Source organism: Lepidochelys kempii, chromosome 3 (genome assembly GCF_965140265.1).
Source record: "Lepidochelys kempii isolate rLepKem1 chromosome 3, rLepKem1.hap2, whole genome shotgun sequence".
Taxonomy (NCBI): Eukaryota; Metazoa; Chordata; order Testudines; family Cheloniidae; genus Lepidochelys; species Lepidochelys kempii.
In genome coordinates, this window is record NC_133258.1 from 210,111,871 (window position 1) to 210,130,528 (window position 18,658).

Consider the following 18,658-nt stretch of genomic DNA (forward strand, 5'->3'; position numbering starts at 1 on the left):
GTAGTCTACCGGCAGAGTGTCATGCCTCCACAACGGGAAATCCAAGTCTGAAATTCTAGCTTGAGGCCAGGCAGGGTTGGAATGGTTCAGAGGCAAGACACTCAATTTTTCTGGGGAGATGTGGAAGGCAGGGAAAGAGTGTCTTTCTTCAAACAGTTCTCCAACTAATTCATAAGCAACATGCATATTTAAGGCTCTACATTAATACAAATAAAAGCTGCCTTGTTTTTCACTATAGGTAAAGCCTCATTTTTCATGAAGCAATGTGACAAATTTCACAGTGGGCTCAACTGCATAAATCAATGTTTTAATGGTCACACTTTACTGAACTGACACAAAACACTTATAAAAGGTACTTGAAGTATTTCAGTGAATCATTTTCATTCACATTTTAGCTTGCAGGGGCTTTAACAGCAGTGTTTCCTTTAGGGTGCTAGGGAGGTCTCCATTCTTCTGAGGCCTGGTCTACAGTACAAAAGCGAGGTTGACAGAAGGCATGTGTTGGGCATGTGTCTATGCTTAAATTCATCTCCCACTCATGTAGGGACCCCATTATGGTGACACAGTAATACCACCTCCCCGAGCAGAGGTGAGCTGTGGTTGATGTACTGAGGTAAACCTAGCATGAATACAGACACTGCGTTACCTATGTCAACCCTCACAGTCCTCCAGCAGCTGTCCTGCAATGTCCAACACTGCCCACTCTGTTCATAACTGTGAACTTCACTGCCCAGGTATCATGGAGACCAGAAGCTCTCCCCACCCGCCTTTGAATCTCTGCAAATTCCTGATTGTCCAGCTTGGCCAGGCACACCTAGCTGCTCTCCACTGTTGTGTGCAACGGCCCAGCTGACCATGCTGGCTCCAGACACACCTGGCTGGAGTACACAGGAGATATTAGATCTTCTGGGTCTGCGAGGAGAAGTCGTGCAGGCACAGCTCCAGACCAGCCACAGAAACGTGGACACCTATAAGCAGATTGCCCAGGGATTGCGGAGAAGGGACAGGACACGGACTAGCAGCAGTGCTGCATGAAAGCAAAGGAACGGAGGCAGACAGATCAGAAGGCCAGGGAGACCAACAGTTGATTGGTGTCGAGCCGCAGACCTGCCACTTTTACAGAGAGCAGGATACCATACTTGGCGGAGACCCCACTACCACCCCACAGTCCACTGTGGATACATCTGAGGAGCCTGAATCACCACGAGGACAAGAAGGTAGCAGAGGACGGGGACATACGACTGGTGGGTTCAGCTATGCCGCAAGCCAGGACCTGTTTGGGATGCCACTGCAGTCCGGTCAGTCCTGGCAGTTGAACATGGATGACCCTGATGCAAGGGATGGAATCTCGGGTAAGTGTGTAAATGTATTTCCCATTACATTGATGTACTTACGGCATCCCCCAACTCAACAGGACACAGCTACTGACAGATCTCGATGAAACTTTCATGGAGGTACTCTGCAATCCTCTTCCAAAGGTTTCTAGGGATAGCGGCCTTATTTCTTCCTCTGCAGTGGGATACTTCCCTGCGCCAGTTGGTGATAATTTTGGCAGGCACAGTTGCAATATACAGGCTAGTGGCATATGGGCAATGCTTTGGGACCCAAGCAGCAGCTGTGCTCTGTTCCTTTGTCACCCTCAGGAGTGAGATATCATCAAAAACCACCACTGCCTGTGGAAATGGTGCCACTCCCATGGCCCTCTACTCAGTTTCATGCAACTGAGCAAGTCCCTCATTTCTCTTGCCCCTGGCAGGCCTTACACACCAGGGCTGGGGCTAAGAGTGGTGCCATGCACAAGCATTCTGAAGCGTCAATCAGCATGTCTTGTTTAAAACTTCAGGGGAGTAAGGGAAGGGAGTTCTGAATCTTTACTGACAATGGTACCTCTGTGCATTTAATCTGTAGCTGCTGCCTTGCAGCCTTAAGGGGTTCCCCCTCCACATCTGTGGAATGCCTGAGCCAGATAAGGAGGAGAAAGAGGAGGACTTGGGAAGACATGTTCAGTAAGATCCTGCATGCCAGTGCTGCAGACGACAGTGAGCAGAGGGCCTGGAGCATGAATGCTGCAGTCTCCAGGGAGATGGAAAGAACGGAGAGGAGAAAGGCCCCAGGGTCCCAGCAGGCCAAGGAGAGGGAGATGCACCAGTATGTAATGGGGCTTCTCCAGCAGCAAAACACAGATGCTGCAGACTCTTGTGGACCTACAGGTTCAACAATCATGGGCTCACCTCCCTTTGCAGTCCATGGAGAACTCCATTATAGCACCTCCCTACACACATACCGCCCCTCCCCCCCGCAGCCAGCATTCCACATGACATCAGAGGCCACATCCCTACCTCTTACCATTCCATACCAGGGAACATTAAGGACAACCACAGCTTCACATTTACTGACATGGGAGAGCCATAGTTTCTGTACGTAACTAAAATAGACATGAATGTTCTTTCCCCTTCTTAAGCTCCGTTTCCATAAATTTATGATTTTTTTTAATGTATTTGCTTTTAACTTGCACAGAATTTCTTTTGCAGTGTTTTCATTACTCTGTATAATTCTAGTGTTTGGAAAATAATTCCTGGATTACTTCACACACATGCTCCAGAATGGCTGGTGGTACTGAAAGCACCCCGGGTTATTGTAGTCTGAGTCAACTCAGAAGCTCAATGACAAACAGTGTAATAATCATAAATGTACAGCAAACCCCACAACATTAACAGGTGCATTGACAGTGTTATGTTCATAGAGGTACACCAGACACCACACAATTCCTGACAGGCTCCAAAACAGCAGGGGCAGGTAGATCACAGTACACCAAAACACATTACTGTGGTTCACTGTTAAAGTGCTCTTTCAAAGCCTCCCTAGCTGTATAGCTCTGCATTACGCTTTTCTAATAGCCCTTCCATCTAGCTATTCAAACTCAGCAGACAGCTGCTCCACCTCTGCCCTCCACCCCAGCAGCAACTTCCCCCCCTTGCTTCACAGATATTATGCAGGATACAGCAGGCAGTTATGACCACGGGGATATTTTTCTCATGGAGGGCCAATCTTGTGAGTAAGCAACGCCAGCGTTCCTTCAATCTACCAAAAGCACATTCAACTGTCATTCTGCACCTGCTAAGCTGGTAGTTGAATTTTAACTTGGTGCTGTTAAAGTGGCCAGTGTACAGTGTACACCTGAGCCAGGTGAGGAACTGGTAGGCTGGGTCTCCCAGGATTGTTAATGGCATTTCAATATTGTCAATGGTAATCTGCCAGTCAGGAAAGAATATCCCTGACATTGCTTTCTGAACAGTCCGGTGTTCTTAAAGATGTGTGTCATGCACGTTCCCTTACCAGCCAACACTCTCATCAGTGGAACGTCTCCAGTGATCCACCAATGGTTGCATAACCATACAGAAGTAGCCTTTTTTATTGATGTATTCTGTAGCAGGGTAGACTGGTGCCAAAACACGGATGTGCAGGCCTCCTATGACTCCACTGCAGTTTGGGAGTCCAGTGCTGCAAATCCATCCACTATGTGCAGCGCATTGCCAAGAGTCATAGAATCACAGAATATCAGGGTTGGAAGGGTCCTCAGGAGGTCATCTAGTCCAACCCCCTGTTCAAAGCAGGACTGATCCCCAATTAAATCATCCCAGCCAGGGCTTTGTCAAGCCTGATCTTAAAAACTTCTAAGGAAGAAGATTCCACCACCTCCCTAGGTAACGCATTCCAGTGTTTCATCACCCTCCTAGTGAAAAGTTTTTCCTAATATCCAACCTAAACCTCCCCCACTGCAACTTGAGACCATTACTCCTTGTCCTGTCCTCTTCTACCATTGAGAACAGTCTAGATCCATCCTCTTTGGAAACCCCTATCAAGTAGTTGAAAACAGCTATCAAATCCCCCCTCATTCTTCTCTTCCGCAGACTAAACTATTCCAGTTCCCTCAGCCTCTCCTCATAAGTCATGTGTTCCAGTCCCCTAACAATTTTTGTTGCCCTCCACTGGACTCTTTCCAATTTTTCCACATCCTTCTTGCAGTGTGGGGCCCAAAACTGGACACAGTACTCCAGATGAGACCTCACCAATGAAGAATAGAGGGGAACGATCACGTCCCTCAATCTGCTGGCAATGCCCCTACTTATACAGCCCAAAATGCCATTGGCCTTCTTGGCAACAAGGGCACACTGTTGACTCATATCCAGCTTCTCGTCCACTGTAACCCCTAGGTCCTTTTCCGCAGAACTGCTGCCTAACCATTTGGTCCCTAGTCTGTAGCAGTGCATGGGATTCTTCCGTCCTAAGTGCAGGACTCTGCACTTGTCCTTGTTGAACCACATCAGATTTCTTTTGGCCCAATCCTCTAATTTGTCTAGGGCCCTCTGTATCCCATCCCTACCCTCCAGCGTATCTACCTCTCCTCCCAGTTTAGTGTCATCTGCAAACTTGCTGAGGGTGCAATCCACAGCATCCTCCAGATCATTAATGAGGCTATTGAACAAAACCGGCGCCAGGACCGACCCTTGGGGCACTCCGCTTGATACCGGCTGCCAACTAGACATGGAGCCATTGATCACTACCCGTTGAGCCCGACAATCTAGCCAGCTTTCTATCCACCTTATCGTCCATTTATCCAGCCCATACTTCTTTAACTTACTGGCAAGAATACTGTGGGACACCGTGTCAAAAGCTTTGCTAAAGTCAAGGAACAACACGTCCACCGCTTTCCCCTCATCCACAGCGCCAGTTATCTCGTCATAGAAGGCAATTAGATTAGTCAGGCATGACTTGCCCTTGGTGAATCCATGCTGACTGTTCCTGATCACTTTCCTCTCCTCTAAGTGCTTCAGAATTGATTCCTTGAGGACCTGCTCCATAATTTTTCCAGGGACTGAGGTGAGGCTGACTGGCCTGTAGTTTCCAGGATCCTCCTTCTTCCCTTTTTTAAAGATGGGCACTACATTAGCCTTTTTCCAGTCATCTGGGACCTCCCCCGATTGCCATGAGTTTTCAAAGATAACGGCCAATGGCTCTGCAATCACATCCGCCAACTCCTTTAGCACTCTCGGTTCACCGGGGGAAGGAGCAGTCCTGCGTAGCAGTAGACAATTAATGGCTCTGCAGACTTTCCTGACAATGGCCCCCACGATGGATTTTTCTACTCCAAAATGATTTCCCACTGACTGGTAGCAATCCAACATTGCAGGTTTCCATAGTCCAATTACCACTTGCTTCTCCACTGTCAGCGCAGCTCTCACAGTGATGTCCTTGTGCTGGAGGGGCTGGGGCAGTCTCAGCACACAGACCAAGGAATATGGCTTTGCGCATCCGAAAGCTCTGCAGCCACTGCTCATCGTCCCAAACCTGCATTAAGATGCGATCCCACCAGTAAATGCTTTTTTCTTGGGCCCAGAAGTGATACTCATCATCTGCAGCTGCTCCATGAACTGGTTCTTGCTAGCTATGTCTCACGGCAACTTGTCCTCTGTGAAATCGTTCTGTTCCCTGCTGATTCAGTTCCTTCTTGTGACTCTGCAAATACCAGAAAATTGTGCATCCTGTCCTTGCAATGCTCATGACAAAGTGCTGCTCTGTGCAAGCTCCATGATTCTGTCAGAGATGGTGGACAGTGAGGAAGGCCACACAGATTTGTGGGAATTTTAAAAAAGGCATGAAAAATCAGGGACATAGATGACATCATGAGAAAGGTGCATGCTGGACAGTTGACCTCTTGCTCCCAGTCACGCTTGCTAACTTGTTTCTGCCCCACAATGCTTGCCAGAAGTTCACAAAGACAGAGTGCTGGAGGTGGCTAGCTGCACAATGGGATACCAACCCATGGTGCATTGCACTGGGTAATGCCACAAGCACTCCTAGTGAGTAAGTGCAGTGCTAACACAAGGAGCCAAGTTTGCATGCACACAAGTGATATACTACAGTGGCTTTATAAAAAGTTTGTAGTGCAGATATGGCCTAAGTCTGTGAACAGTTTAGTTTTCTCCCAGGCAGGAGATATGATACAAAGAGCCTACCCTGCAGTCTGGCCCACTGAGAGCAGAAACCAGAGCAGCAAAATGTTCAAAAATCACATATGAACTTAGCAGAAAGAGGACTTTGTTTTCCAAGGGTGGGAAAATTTTCTTTGAGAGGAGAAAGGGGACTCAGCTAAGTTGGGTGGGCATGTTTGTATCCCTTTTTTCCTCACCCTAACAGTGAACAGCAAATGGAAGTAGTGGGAATTCAAGGCTTGAAGGTCCCTGGGAGAAAGTTAACCTGTATTGTACTGTACAATACATCTGCATAGGAAAAAGCAATACAAAATGCACTGACTTTTGGAGATTAAGATGACCAAAAAAATAAATAAAAACTTAACTTGCATGTGAGACTTATGTAACATTTCAGAAATCCAAGCAAGTGCCTTCAGACCACTAAAGATGATGAAGATGGACTACATATGTTGGGGTACAGAATACTAGATACCCTAATATAACTGAGTTCACTTGCTGACTGAACCTTGTAACAGCGATAGCAATAATTCCAAAGCTCTTCCCCAGAGGTATTAATGACATACTACCAATTGCAGACAAACAACGACAAGATGGATAATTAGAAGGGAAACTACAACCGCAACTAGTAGCTTTGAATGAAGGTCTCAAAAAGCTCCAAAGATTTTCCTGTAACTATTTCAGGTAACACACACTGTCTACAGGTATCAGTTACTAAGTTGTACTGTGCTGTCTAGAAAAAAAAAAAAATCTTGGTGCAGATATTTAACCCCTTGTCACTGTCTAGCGTGGTGGCAACTTACAGAGGATATTGTTCAAGGGATAAATTTGAACTGGGAAGCAAACAAAAAACAAAACCAAAAAACAAAAACCCAAAAAACAACCCTTTTCCCTAAAAGAAGGGTTCCAGGTGCAAAACACAACAGGTTTCGTCATATCACAAGCATCACGAACAACACATGGATTGACACTGGCACCTATGCAACAGCAGTACTGAAACTGAAGAAGCTTAGAGAGGTATAAAATTATGTAGACCATACTTCAATGCCAGCGGTTCTCAAACTGTGGATTGGGACCTTCTCTGAAAGGGGTTGCCAGGGCTGGCTTAGACTTGTTGGGGTCTGTGGCTGAAGCCCAAACCCCACTGCCTAGGGCCAAAGCCTGAGGGCTTCTGCCCTAGGCAGCCGGGTTCAGGTTGCAGGCCCCTTCCCTGTGGCTGATGCCCTTGAACTTCAGCTTTGGGTCCCCCCCGCCCGGAGTGGTGGAGCTTGGGCTTTGGCCCCCGCACAGGGCAGTGGGGCTTGGAGAAGCTCAGGCTTCAGTCCCCCCTCCTGGGGTCGTGAAGTAATTTTTGTTGTCAGAGGGGGGTCACGGTGCCATGAAGTTTGAGAACCCTGTAACCTATAAATATCTGTAATTCCACCATAAAAAACCTAAAAGCCATGAACCACCTGTCACCCCATGTAACTTACCATAGCCATCATGTCTAAATGATGAAGGGTGTTCTCCCAAAATGGCTTGCCTCTGGCGGCCCTTCCCTCTGTCTAATATACAGGAAAAAAGCAGTTTTAACAAACAGACAAGTACACAATAATTCTCAAATTAAGATATTAGTTTCATCTAACAAGTGGAAAAAAGTAATTTGATTCACGGTTAACTTAAAAAATTACCCATTCAAATCAGTTTTTAAACACAAGCTGTCATCAGAGGACACCAGAATTAGGAAGAGGTTGTCTGCCTAACAAATTCCACTTAAGTTGAGGTGTTTTCTTTTCTTTTTTTTTGGCAAAGAGAAGGTACAGACACTTTAAGTTTATGGGACTACTTGAAAATTTTCCGAAAGCGACATCACACACTACGAGAGGTAACACTTTAGAGTAGGGTTCACCTATGCATGTCCTAAAACAAGTTTTAGATACAGAACTTTTGAAAGACAGTACCTGAATCCTACTATTAGCTTCAACAGCAACACATTTTCAAAGTGGGCTTCTTTCAAGAAGTTTCAGCATAAGCCAACAACAACCTGTATTACATGGTTTCACAATCAGTAAACAGAGAGCATTACATATGCGTACATTATATTTACATGAACACCTCCTGGGAGTGCTGAAAGGATTGTGCATTACTGCATTATTCATGCTCCGTCACAGGTTCTATTTCAATTGCTGTAAAATGTCAGAATAATGCACTTCAACAATGGACAGTCCTTTGAGCAAACCTGGTTTATATAACAATCTAAAGGTAAGCAAGGGGTCAACATTACTGGATGGAAGCAGTGCACCACTTTCACAAGGGTTATTTCTAATTAGTGACTGCTGCGTACTGGAAAAATGTGAACTCCCAAGTTCACGTTTGGTAAGCAGCAGTTAATTTTAAAGAACATTTCTCACAGTGTTTTGTTGATAAGCCACTTCTTGAAGTGCCATATTCGAAGATGTGGTGAAATGTTTAAGTTTGCTATAATTATTATTATATTTAAATATGACTGAATGATGGAAATTGACTCTCCAGTCCACTACAATTAGAGTTTTCCCCGAGTAATTTGAACTGCTGATATGATAGCATACAATGGGAGATGAGAAATTGTGTGATTTCCACCTAAGATGTTGAGGATAGGTTCCTAACTAGATGATTACTTTGTCCATAAAAATCAAGGGAGGATGACGAATGCTCCCACACAGCTCTTTGGCCTATAGAAAGCCCCTGTGAAATAAGACCTCTTTCGGAGAGCAGAGATGAAAATTTAGGTTTAAAATCTCAGCCTGTAGTTCTACTCTCTTGGACCTATGCAGATTAACTGTTACAGCGGCTAGCTGTTAAAGAGCTCTATCTTTAATAGAGGGAATGCCTAGGAAGCAAATGTGAAAGGGGTCAGTCCCCTGTTGGCCAGAAGGAAAAGACATCTCTCCTCAACTAGTCACCTGATGACAACATACATGCAACTCAAGAATGTACTCCCCTCAGATTTGCAGATATTCCTTAGAAAGCCTGCATAAGTGGAGAAAACTCTTGAGGAAGGGAAAAAAAAAAAAAACAGCTTCTGACCATACAGGACTAGAAATAGTTCATTCTTAAGAACAGAAGCAGGAAAATGTGTTCTCTGTACCCTAAAACGGACAGACGTGAGGTGGAATCCTGGGTCCACTGAAAGCAGTGGCAAAACTCTCACGGACTTTGGTGGGACCAGGATTTCAACAATGGTGCTCAAATGCTGTTTAGATGGAACTGAAAGAGAAGCTGAAATGACAGAAGCTAGCTTTGAAACAATAGTCTAGGTCTTCTGAGAATTTCAGAAGAGACTGGAGGTACCTCAACCTACAAGGGAGCCAAGAAATAAATGCTAGGTCTCTTGAGAACTTTTATTGCTGTGGAGTACACAGTGGCAAGGCAAGCCTCAGAATGAAGTTCCCTGGGGATAAGATCTTGTTTGCTGAAGCTAGAATCTTGCAGTCTGGGTACATCAAGTTCAAAGTTCACATAGCGCCGTCAGAACTTCGGGAAGAGGAATGGCCTGAAGAGTGCATGTGGTACAGTTGGCATGTTACATGAAGCATGGAGAGGAAGTGCTGGGATAATTGCTAGGGTTACGGGCAGTAACTCCTCTATATGCCTGCTTCACCGGATAAAAACTAGCTCAGGGAGGTAGAGTTCAGCTATTTGTGTACTCCCCTATATATTACTTTCTAGATCAAGGGATGTGTGCAACAGAAAGAGAAAAATAACACTACAAAGGGACAGCTGGATAGTACAGATTTAATTCCCTTTCCTCTTACATCAGGGGTTCTCAGACTTTTGTACTGGTGACCGCTTTTACATACCAAGCCTCCGAGTGCGACCCCCCCCTTATACATTAAAACACTTTTTTATATATTTAACACCATTATAAATGCTGGAGGCAAAGCGGGATTTGGGGTGGAGGCTGACAGCTCACAACTCCCCATGTAATAACCTTGTGACACCCTGAGGGGTCCTGACCCCCAGTTTGAGAACCCCTGTCTTACATGGTGTAAGGGATGCAAGTATCAATATGTAGATGACAAAGATATTAAAGCAACTGAACTAAAAAAAAAAAAAGGGGAGGAGTGAGAAACAGATTTGTGCATTTTTTAGGCCAGAGTTATGCTGGAGAGAAGTTTCTCATCTCCCACTGTTCCATTTCCTGGAGGAACCCTGGTCCATACAGTCATATCTGTTTGTAACATAATTACGTAAAATAAAGGTTGTCATATTTGAGACTAGATGCCATAAAAGCAGCTGTAATATAAATTGCAATGGTTAAGAAACTGACAATCCACTTAATCTTTCAGGTTTTTTCATCCCTGCAGTTTCTTTGCTGTCAGTTTCTAAACATTTTTCTCAATTTTAATTTTCTTTAATACTTCCTGACTTCTTAAGAGTGAGTTTCTGAATTATGGTTCAAATATTGAAATTCTACCATCAACCAATACTGTAGCTCCCTTGTTAACCTTTTACAAGAACTTCATTTTGAAAATCCAAAACCTGCATTTTTAATTATACAACAGTTTTACAAGCCAAACCACTCCTGATAACACCCAACATTTCTACAAAAATGTAAGTTTGAGAGTGCATCTCAGAGAGAAGTCAAAGCCCTCGCTTTCATATTTCAGACTTTGAAGATACTCTACCTTGGTTAGACATGTTATGTTTCCACCTCCATGTTATTATGCACTCCTAGATTTCTAAAGATTACATTATAGAAAAACTATTATTGTATACAAATTACTGAACAGTTACAAAAAGAGAATACTTTAAATACTTTACAGAAGTCAGGCTACACAGCAATTTGTCTTTTACATTTTTAGTCATATTTTCACTATTAAGCGGTAAGCTCTGACTAGTTTTCACAGTTAGGAACCTAAGAGACAAGTTACACATGCACCACGTGTGCACCTCCTTGCTTCAAATACTTAAAATTTAATATACCTGAGGGAGCTTGTTTAATATTGTATTATTAATCCCAGGTAACTACAGACAAATCCTTCAGTTTACTTACTATGAGACAATTTACACTGTAAAGACTGACTGCAGTTGTCTTAAATACAGCAAGGAATAAAATAAGAGTATTACAACAATGTAGATGAGGTCAACAAGAAATTTGGGATTTACCATTTTATGGAGGTTCTTAAACGTTGCAATTGTAATTAAGGGAAATAAGACCAATATACATGAAAACTTGAACAGAAAGGGTACAGTCTATCATGGTATTCATCCCAGGCAAATCTGAAGTACCTTAAGTGTCCTCCTTTAAAACCTTGGGGTGGTGATGCATGTAGTATGCAGACAAGGTGAATTGCAAGTCTGAGGTTTTCAGAGGGCTTTTTGCTGATGCCGATGCAGTGCATGATGAAGTGTAGAGTCAGCCTGCTGGAGTCCTCTATCCTTCTTAATGCCTTGTCCAACATAGGGGAAAAAGTCCTTTCCATAGAGAAGCAGTGTGCAAGTTTGTAGTTTGTAAGGAATAGTCTGTATCAGTTTCCTCTCCTCCAAAGAGTGAGAGCTGCTTGGAGAAATGCAAGTCCTTGTACTGCGAACATGCTTGCATGTGTGGGCTCCTTGTTGCACTAAATAGCTCATTGTACACCAGTAGGGGGCACTAATGTTCAATGTTACTTTGTTCCTGGATTACATGTTGGCCTTTGCAAGACAGCCTTCATCAGCAACGGCTTGTTTGAAATGACTATTGCATTACATAAGCTAACCATATATAAAGTGGTGTCATTAGCACAGTCAAACACTTACAGCTATAACATATAAAAAACCTACCTCGTCTGCCCAGATACGGTTTAGTGTAGTCCCAACTATCATTGTCGTTTCTAATGACATTAAGTCGAGTTGGCTGTTAAAATTTAAACACAGGGTAAGTCTTGAACTTATGCACTTCATCAGTAAAATAGTTAACAGAGAAGATCTGAGCATTACCCTTGCATATTCAATTTTTAGTGTACAGCATCCTGCATATATATCTGCTCCATTGAGTGCTGCTTTAGCCTTCTGAGCACAGAGAACTGATTCAAACATAAATCTTGTTAAGGATTTTTTTGTTTTTAAATAAAGATTTGTTTTCCCCCCTCCAAAATAATGAAGCAATCCAAGACATTTTAGAGCAGCCTACAGTTACTTTGTTAGGAATAAATGAGAGATCTAAACAGTCACACTAGTTTAAAACCGCTGAAAAGCACTGGGAGTCCAAGTTCTCAGCTACAGCCAGAGCCATATGATACCTGCCTTTGAAGTGTATGTAGCCCAGGTTGAGCTGTTTCATAATTTAAGCATAGACTCATTCTGCTTACAGTCTATGCAGGTTCAGTGAAAGCCTTAGTTTATTCACACGTCTCTCCGTGCTGAGAGCTTATCCAACTTCTAAATGGTGGACACCCTACAGCTCAGAGTGAAAATGGAAGTGGCCATGTCAGCTGATATTCTAAGATAGGGGTGGGCAAACTTTTTGGCCCGAGGGCCACATCTGGGTGGGGAAATTGCATGCAGGGCCATGAATGTAGGGCTGGGGTAGGGGGTTAGGGTGTGGGAGAGGGTGCAGGAGGGGGCTCAGGGCAGGGGTGCAGGAGGGCTGCAGCAAGGGGCTCAGGGCAGGGGGTTGGGGTGCGGGGTACAGGAGGGGTTCGGGTGCAAGCTCCAGCCGCTCCTGGAAGTGGCCGGCACCATGTCCCTGGGGCCCCTGGGGGGTGGGGGACAGATGGGACAGCGGGCTGCCCTCACCTGCAGGTACCTCCCCTGAAGCTCCCACTGGCGGCGGCTCCCCATTCCCAGCCAATGGGAGCTGTGGGGGGTGTGTGTGTGGGGGGGAGAGGGCGGTCCCTGCAAACGAAGGCAGTGCACAGAGCCCTCCCCCCACCCCCAGGGGCTGTGGTGCTGGCTGCTTCTGGGACAACGCAGGACTCGCAATCCTGTGGGTTGGATCCAAAGCCCTGATGGCCTGGATCCTGCCCACGGGCCATAGTTTGCCCACCCCTGTTCTAAGAGCTTGTCTCCATGAACATGTAATTTATGGCAAGCTAGGCGTCAATCTACCCTGCCACACACCAACTGTCCCTTGTGGACCCTGCTTATGCACCTTAACAGTTTGTTAATGCACGTCAGCAGGGTTCACACAGACAAGCAGTCTGTGACAGGCTATTGCAGGGTAGATTCACACCCTAGCTTGCTGCAAACTAAATGTGTAGGCAAGCCTAAAACATCAGGCTTACTACACACTAATCAGAGTATGTGGATGTAGCACGTTACCGACAAATATGGCAAATGACTGTGCCATGGTAAGTAAGGACAAGGTTCAAACTAAACCCTTGAACAAGAAGACTGGAATCGGTATCTCCCCTTAGCACTACTAAAACCAGGCCTGGAAGGTAGGGTCTGGACACACAAGAACTATCACCCTAGCATGGAAGGAACTGAGGATATAAAATGGGAAAGAGTCGAGTAGTCCATCACTCCCAAGAAAAATTCTACCACTGAACCAGGGAAAAGAAGTTTGAGAGAGACTTCTTGTGTTTGGATTTGTTAGTCAAACTTTGTGCTTGTAGATGGACAAGCAAGAGACCCCAAATGGACATTTTTGACAACAGACACTGTATTTGTGGCCTGAGATTAAAGAGAAATTTGCTTTAACTTCACTGCCCTGTAGTGGACATGACACCCTCCAAGACAAGTGTCCCTGCAATATGCTAGGCTCAATACATGGGGGGAAAAAAATAATATTCTTTACATATTTTGAGATTTTAGTTTTCTGGAGACTAGCACAAGAGCATACAAAATGCCTGCAGAGACCAAGGGGATGGCTTATGTCAGGGTGTCCCCTTCTTCCACAACCCCTGTTCTCAGTGGTCTGCTGTACCAGACGGCCTAGATTCAGCAGCACCCAGCACAGCAGACCATACAGTTTGCAGCATCTTTTTAATGGGGAAAACCATGAAACTGACTTTACACAATATGCTACCAAATGCACAAAAATGATTAGCCTGTAACATTCATCTTAGGGGTCACTTTTAGCACAGAATATACAAACAATGAACAAAGATGCGATTTAAAAGTGGTAATATTTTGGAGCAGATCTATCTGCTGCATACAGTGGAAATGACAAAGCATCTTGAATCTAATAATTCTCAAATTTGTAGAGCTCAAGATTAATGAAAAATCTGGATGATATATGTATGCTTAAGTCTCATCTGCAGCTGAGAACATACAAATATTAGTGTTAATAAAAGGATATTCAACCATTGCTTGTATTCCATTTCTCTTGAATATAACAATACGTTGCACTTTCCCAACAGGGTTGCACACAGTATACAAGACATCCTATAAATGAAGAAGAAAAGTTATTTTAAAGAGACATTTCAAGTTTGACATTTTTATGAAGGTTCACAAGTGTTCTACAGGACTTCGAGGTGTATGCGTGTGTACATGGAGTAACTTTCACCGTATCAGCATTTAAATCTCAAAGAAGGATAACCCCAGTTATTTATCAAATTATGGCTACTTTACATGTATATTAAGAAATATTAATCTTAAAAGATGATGATTTTTCCTTATATTGTTGTATCACAATCAAAACAGTCAGCTCCCTCAAAGGAAGATTTAGAAATTGAAAGCAGACAAATGCATAACCTCTTAACCAGGGGCTCTCAAACTGGGGGTTGCAAACCCACAGGGGGTCACAAGCTGTCAACTCCGTGCCCACGTTAAATTAAATTAAGATTAACTTAAATTTAAAATCCCTGTTTTTAATTTATAAGGGGGGTGTCGCACTCAGAGGCATGCTGTGTGAAAGGGTTCGCCAATACAAAAAGTTTAAGAATCACTAAAGGAAGCATTCACACAAGTATTAGGCTTCACTCCAGGATACAGCTCAGGCCACAAAAGTAGAACTCCTTTCTCTCTATGCCATATCTCTGGATAATGTCATCTGCAAACAAATTCGTGACTCGGATCGATCTCTCTCTCTACCCCATATCTTCCTTCTTCTGTGCAAACTACAATTTCATCTCAGCCTGACTTTCTAATATCTCCTAATGGAGACACAGACATCCGTTTAAACTCAGCATGGCTAATACAGAGCTCCTAATCCCACCCCCAAACGCCCTCCTCACTACCTCCTTTCTCAATCACTGTGGACACCACCACCATGCTGGCCTGCCACTCAGCCCTATAGCCTGTGCCTCATGTTCAACGCAGACTTCTCTCTAGGTCCTCACATCCAGCCTGTGTCTCAATCATGCCAATTCTTTATGCATTTCATCTCTAAAATCTGGCCTTACTTATCCATTCACACAGCGAAAACTCTCATCTTGACGGCTGCAACCTCCTTCTCTCTGGCCTTGACAAATGCAACCTAGCCCTTTTGACATCTATTCAGAATACTTCTGGAAAGATTTTCCTAGCTATTGTTTTGACTGTGCCATCACTCTTCACATCCCTCCACTGGCTCCTTCTTCTCTATCACATCAAACATAAGCTGCTTTGCCTTCACTTTCAAGGCTCTTTACAGTCTATCCCCATCCTATCATCTCTCATTTGCTGTTGAGATGTCAACTTCCATTACTGATCGGCCCCTCGTTCAATTTTCAAACAAGCACCTTCATGCTTTCTCCCATGCTGCCCCTAATGTCCAGGACGAGCTCCCTATAAACACCTGCAAAATTAACTCATTATCCTCCTTCAAAACTCTCCTCTGCTGTGATGTCCATAAAAAACTTGATCATGGTTAGGCTGTTGGTGTGTTGAGTCCTCTGCCCACCAGATTCACTGTTTCCTTGTACTCCCCCCCCCTGTAGTCTCTTGTTTTATACTTGGATCGTAAGCTCTTGGGACATGGACCATATTTTTGTTCTGTGTTTGTACAGCACTTAGCACAAAGGGTCTGGGGTCCTGGTCTATGAATAGGGCTCCGAGGCACTATGATAATACTAGTAATAAATTTATTCACCCAAACCAAAGTATTTGCAGGTGGCCCTCCTGTCCTATCACTGGATGCAGAGAAAACCTTTGACTGCAAGAATTATGGTTTTGTAGTGCTATAGCACATGGCATTCAAAGTTTAATTCATAATTTATAAAAGCCACATTTTCAGCCCCAGCCTTTGAGAGTAGTGCTGAATGATGAAAAGGACTTGAATTTCATCTCCAGAAAGGGGAAAGATACAAGTAAGAGAGCACCTTGTATTTCCACTACTCTTCGCATGAGAAGCTGTACCCAGGCCAGTGCAATATGCAACATGTCAAAGTATCAAAAGTAAAGAAGGATGTTTTATGCAATGACAAATTGTGACATCACAAAACCCACACAATCTGTTGCCTTGGTTTCTAACCTAGCAGATCAACTGATGGCCAGAAAATAAGCCAGTTAAATAGTGAGAGAACACCCATGATCAAGACTCCAGGTTCTCATCCCCTGTAATGGGAATAAAGAGAAAGTGGGATTTTTTTAGAATAATACACTTGAATATAAAGGTCTGATATATGTTCAAGTAGTTGTAACTTTTAAATTAAGTTTTAGTAATCATCGATGGATCACTCGATGATTGCTTCTGAAGCATATGGCATTGGCCATTGTCAGAAGACAGGATACTGGGCTAGACAGACCATTGATCTGACCCAGTGTGGCTGTTCTTATGATTTTAGTAGATTGCCTGCTAGGGTTAAGTGTAGAGCTCACAAAACAGAAGTCTTCAAAGATACTGCATAATAGCTGTGCTCATCCCATTGTGCTTCAAAAGTGTTATGCAATGTCTGAAGGGTTCAGTAGCCAGAATTCTGAAATATTAAGTTGCTACATACTTTTGTAATGTCTTTCAGAAACTATTACTTTAACAAGGGGAATGTCATTCAGCTTTTAAGCCATTAGGAATATTTGTGATTGAGAGAGTTCTGTTGGACTGTTTTCTGCTCATACTAACTTGCTCTGATAGAATATTAATAGTTGCCTTGAGCAAATATTACTAAAAATGTACTATGTACTTAGAGCATATTAACTGCTAGCAAGTTTTATGAGTGCACAAGCAAGAGGCAGCTAGTTTTAGGGGAAAAGGGCAATCAATGAAAAAAAATCAATTAAAAAGGAGTGCCAAATACTCCTGACTCCAATTAGTCAAACCTGTAAATCAGACTGTTTTACTTTCTGCAAGCATAACCAATGTTTTGGATATACAGAACAGGGTCTTATAAACTGTACCTTCATACAAATGGATGCATCCTAAGTACTGGTTGCATCTCTGGAGAAGTCTGATATGTACATGCTTAACTTGAATTCACTGTTGTAACAAAAAATACACCAAAACTGACTGCATATTAGAAAGCTTAAATGGATACCCATAATTCTTCTGACTCACATAAATACATTACATAATTATAACAATAAAGGGTATGCACTGGAAGTGAAGTTGAGAGGTTTTTAAAAAAAATTTAAAGAAACATACCACTGTAATTGGGTAAAGAGGATTTTGAATTGATAATAGGAGAACTTTGTTTCCACCTGATGGATCATCCGTGTTCCCTGGCCGAGTGATCCTTTTGCTTGTAGAATAGTTGAAAAAAGCTTGCTGTCCAGCAATATACACTGGCTCATCTGCTGCAAATGTCACACACTTCTTGGCACTTTCTATGTTTTCAAATTCCACCAAAGCCTGGCGTTTAAATGGCATCATCATGACATAGCTGGTCAGTAGAAAAACACAGAATAAGTTCTCCTGATATGCTTTTTCTTAAGATGGCTTGCCATAAATGGAACAATGATAATTTTTTAAAAAATTCCCTAGTGTAAGACAAATGGTCTCCCTTCGTAAGTTAGTAACTTTCATTCCATTCCCTAAACCAATTCATGTAACTATAATTATAAAGTACGTTTTTACAAAAAAGTTAAACAATTTATCAGTAAGTTAGATAAGCAACAAGCAGTGTTTTCAGAATATAAAGAGTTAAATATTAGTCTACTAACGCTTGTAATGTTCACAACTAGCTGATATGAATCATATACTAGCCCTGCTAGAACTATAACTAGCTGAAGATTTTACTTCCAAAACAAATGTTTTTAAACTGTAGCTAGTAAAAGGTCATGGATGGTCAAGTGAAAATTGCAAAAAGAGATTAAAGCTTTGACACAGTATCAGAGTGCAAAAAACCTATAACTCTAGCATAACTTTTCTTATAGCTAACTATTGAAAGTCTGACTGCAGACATGCAGCGTTGAATGTACAGTAACGAGACTATTTATTAGCCATCTTGTGTATAGAAAGTACCATGCCAGCAGTTAGAGACATTGCCAAGAAGTTCAGTGTTCCTGTGCTAGTGACTTAATTATTGATAAAAATGGCCATTTTGAGATTAGGGATGTCATTACAAGTCTAGCAGATCATTTAGCTTTGTTCTCAAAAGCAATCTTACCACCAAAGCTCCCAACCTGCCTTAAGCCACCAGAGACATGGTTTTACTACAGTCAACATACCATATGGTTCCAAATTTTTCAAGAGCCTCCACAAGGTCCGCTTCTACGACTGATTCACAGAGTCCTCGGACATGGACAACAGGAGAAACAGAAACTTTGTGATGACTTCCACCCACATCCTAACAAAAGCACAAAAATTTTCTAGTTTATTCCAGAACTTAAAACACAGCTATAATTAACCATGTGTAAATAAATGT

The 18,658-nt window shown here is 43.1% G+C and overlaps 1 protein-coding gene across 1 annotated transcript in view; it reads right to left on the bottom strand.

Moving 5' to 3' along the window:
- Positions 1-18,658, bottom strand: part of HNRNPLL (heterogeneous nuclear ribonucleoprotein L like) — a 40,970-nt gene that overhangs the window by 9,149 nt on the left and 13,163 nt on the right. Inside the window, exons 2-7 of the mRNA XM_073339970.1 lie at positions 18,462-18,580; positions 17,437-17,674; positions 14,236-14,321; positions 11,931-12,027; positions 11,775-11,847; positions 7,463-7,534 (exon numbers count right to left, since the gene is read on the bottom strand). Of these exons, the coding sequence (XP_073196071.1) occupies positions 7,463-7,534; positions 11,775-11,847; positions 11,931-12,027; positions 14,236-14,321; positions 17,437-17,674; positions 18,462-18,580 (685 nt within the window). The remainder of the gene's footprint in view (positions 1-7,462; positions 7,535-11,774; positions 11,848-11,930; positions 12,028-14,235; positions 14,322-17,436; positions 17,675-18,461; positions 18,581-18,658) is intronic.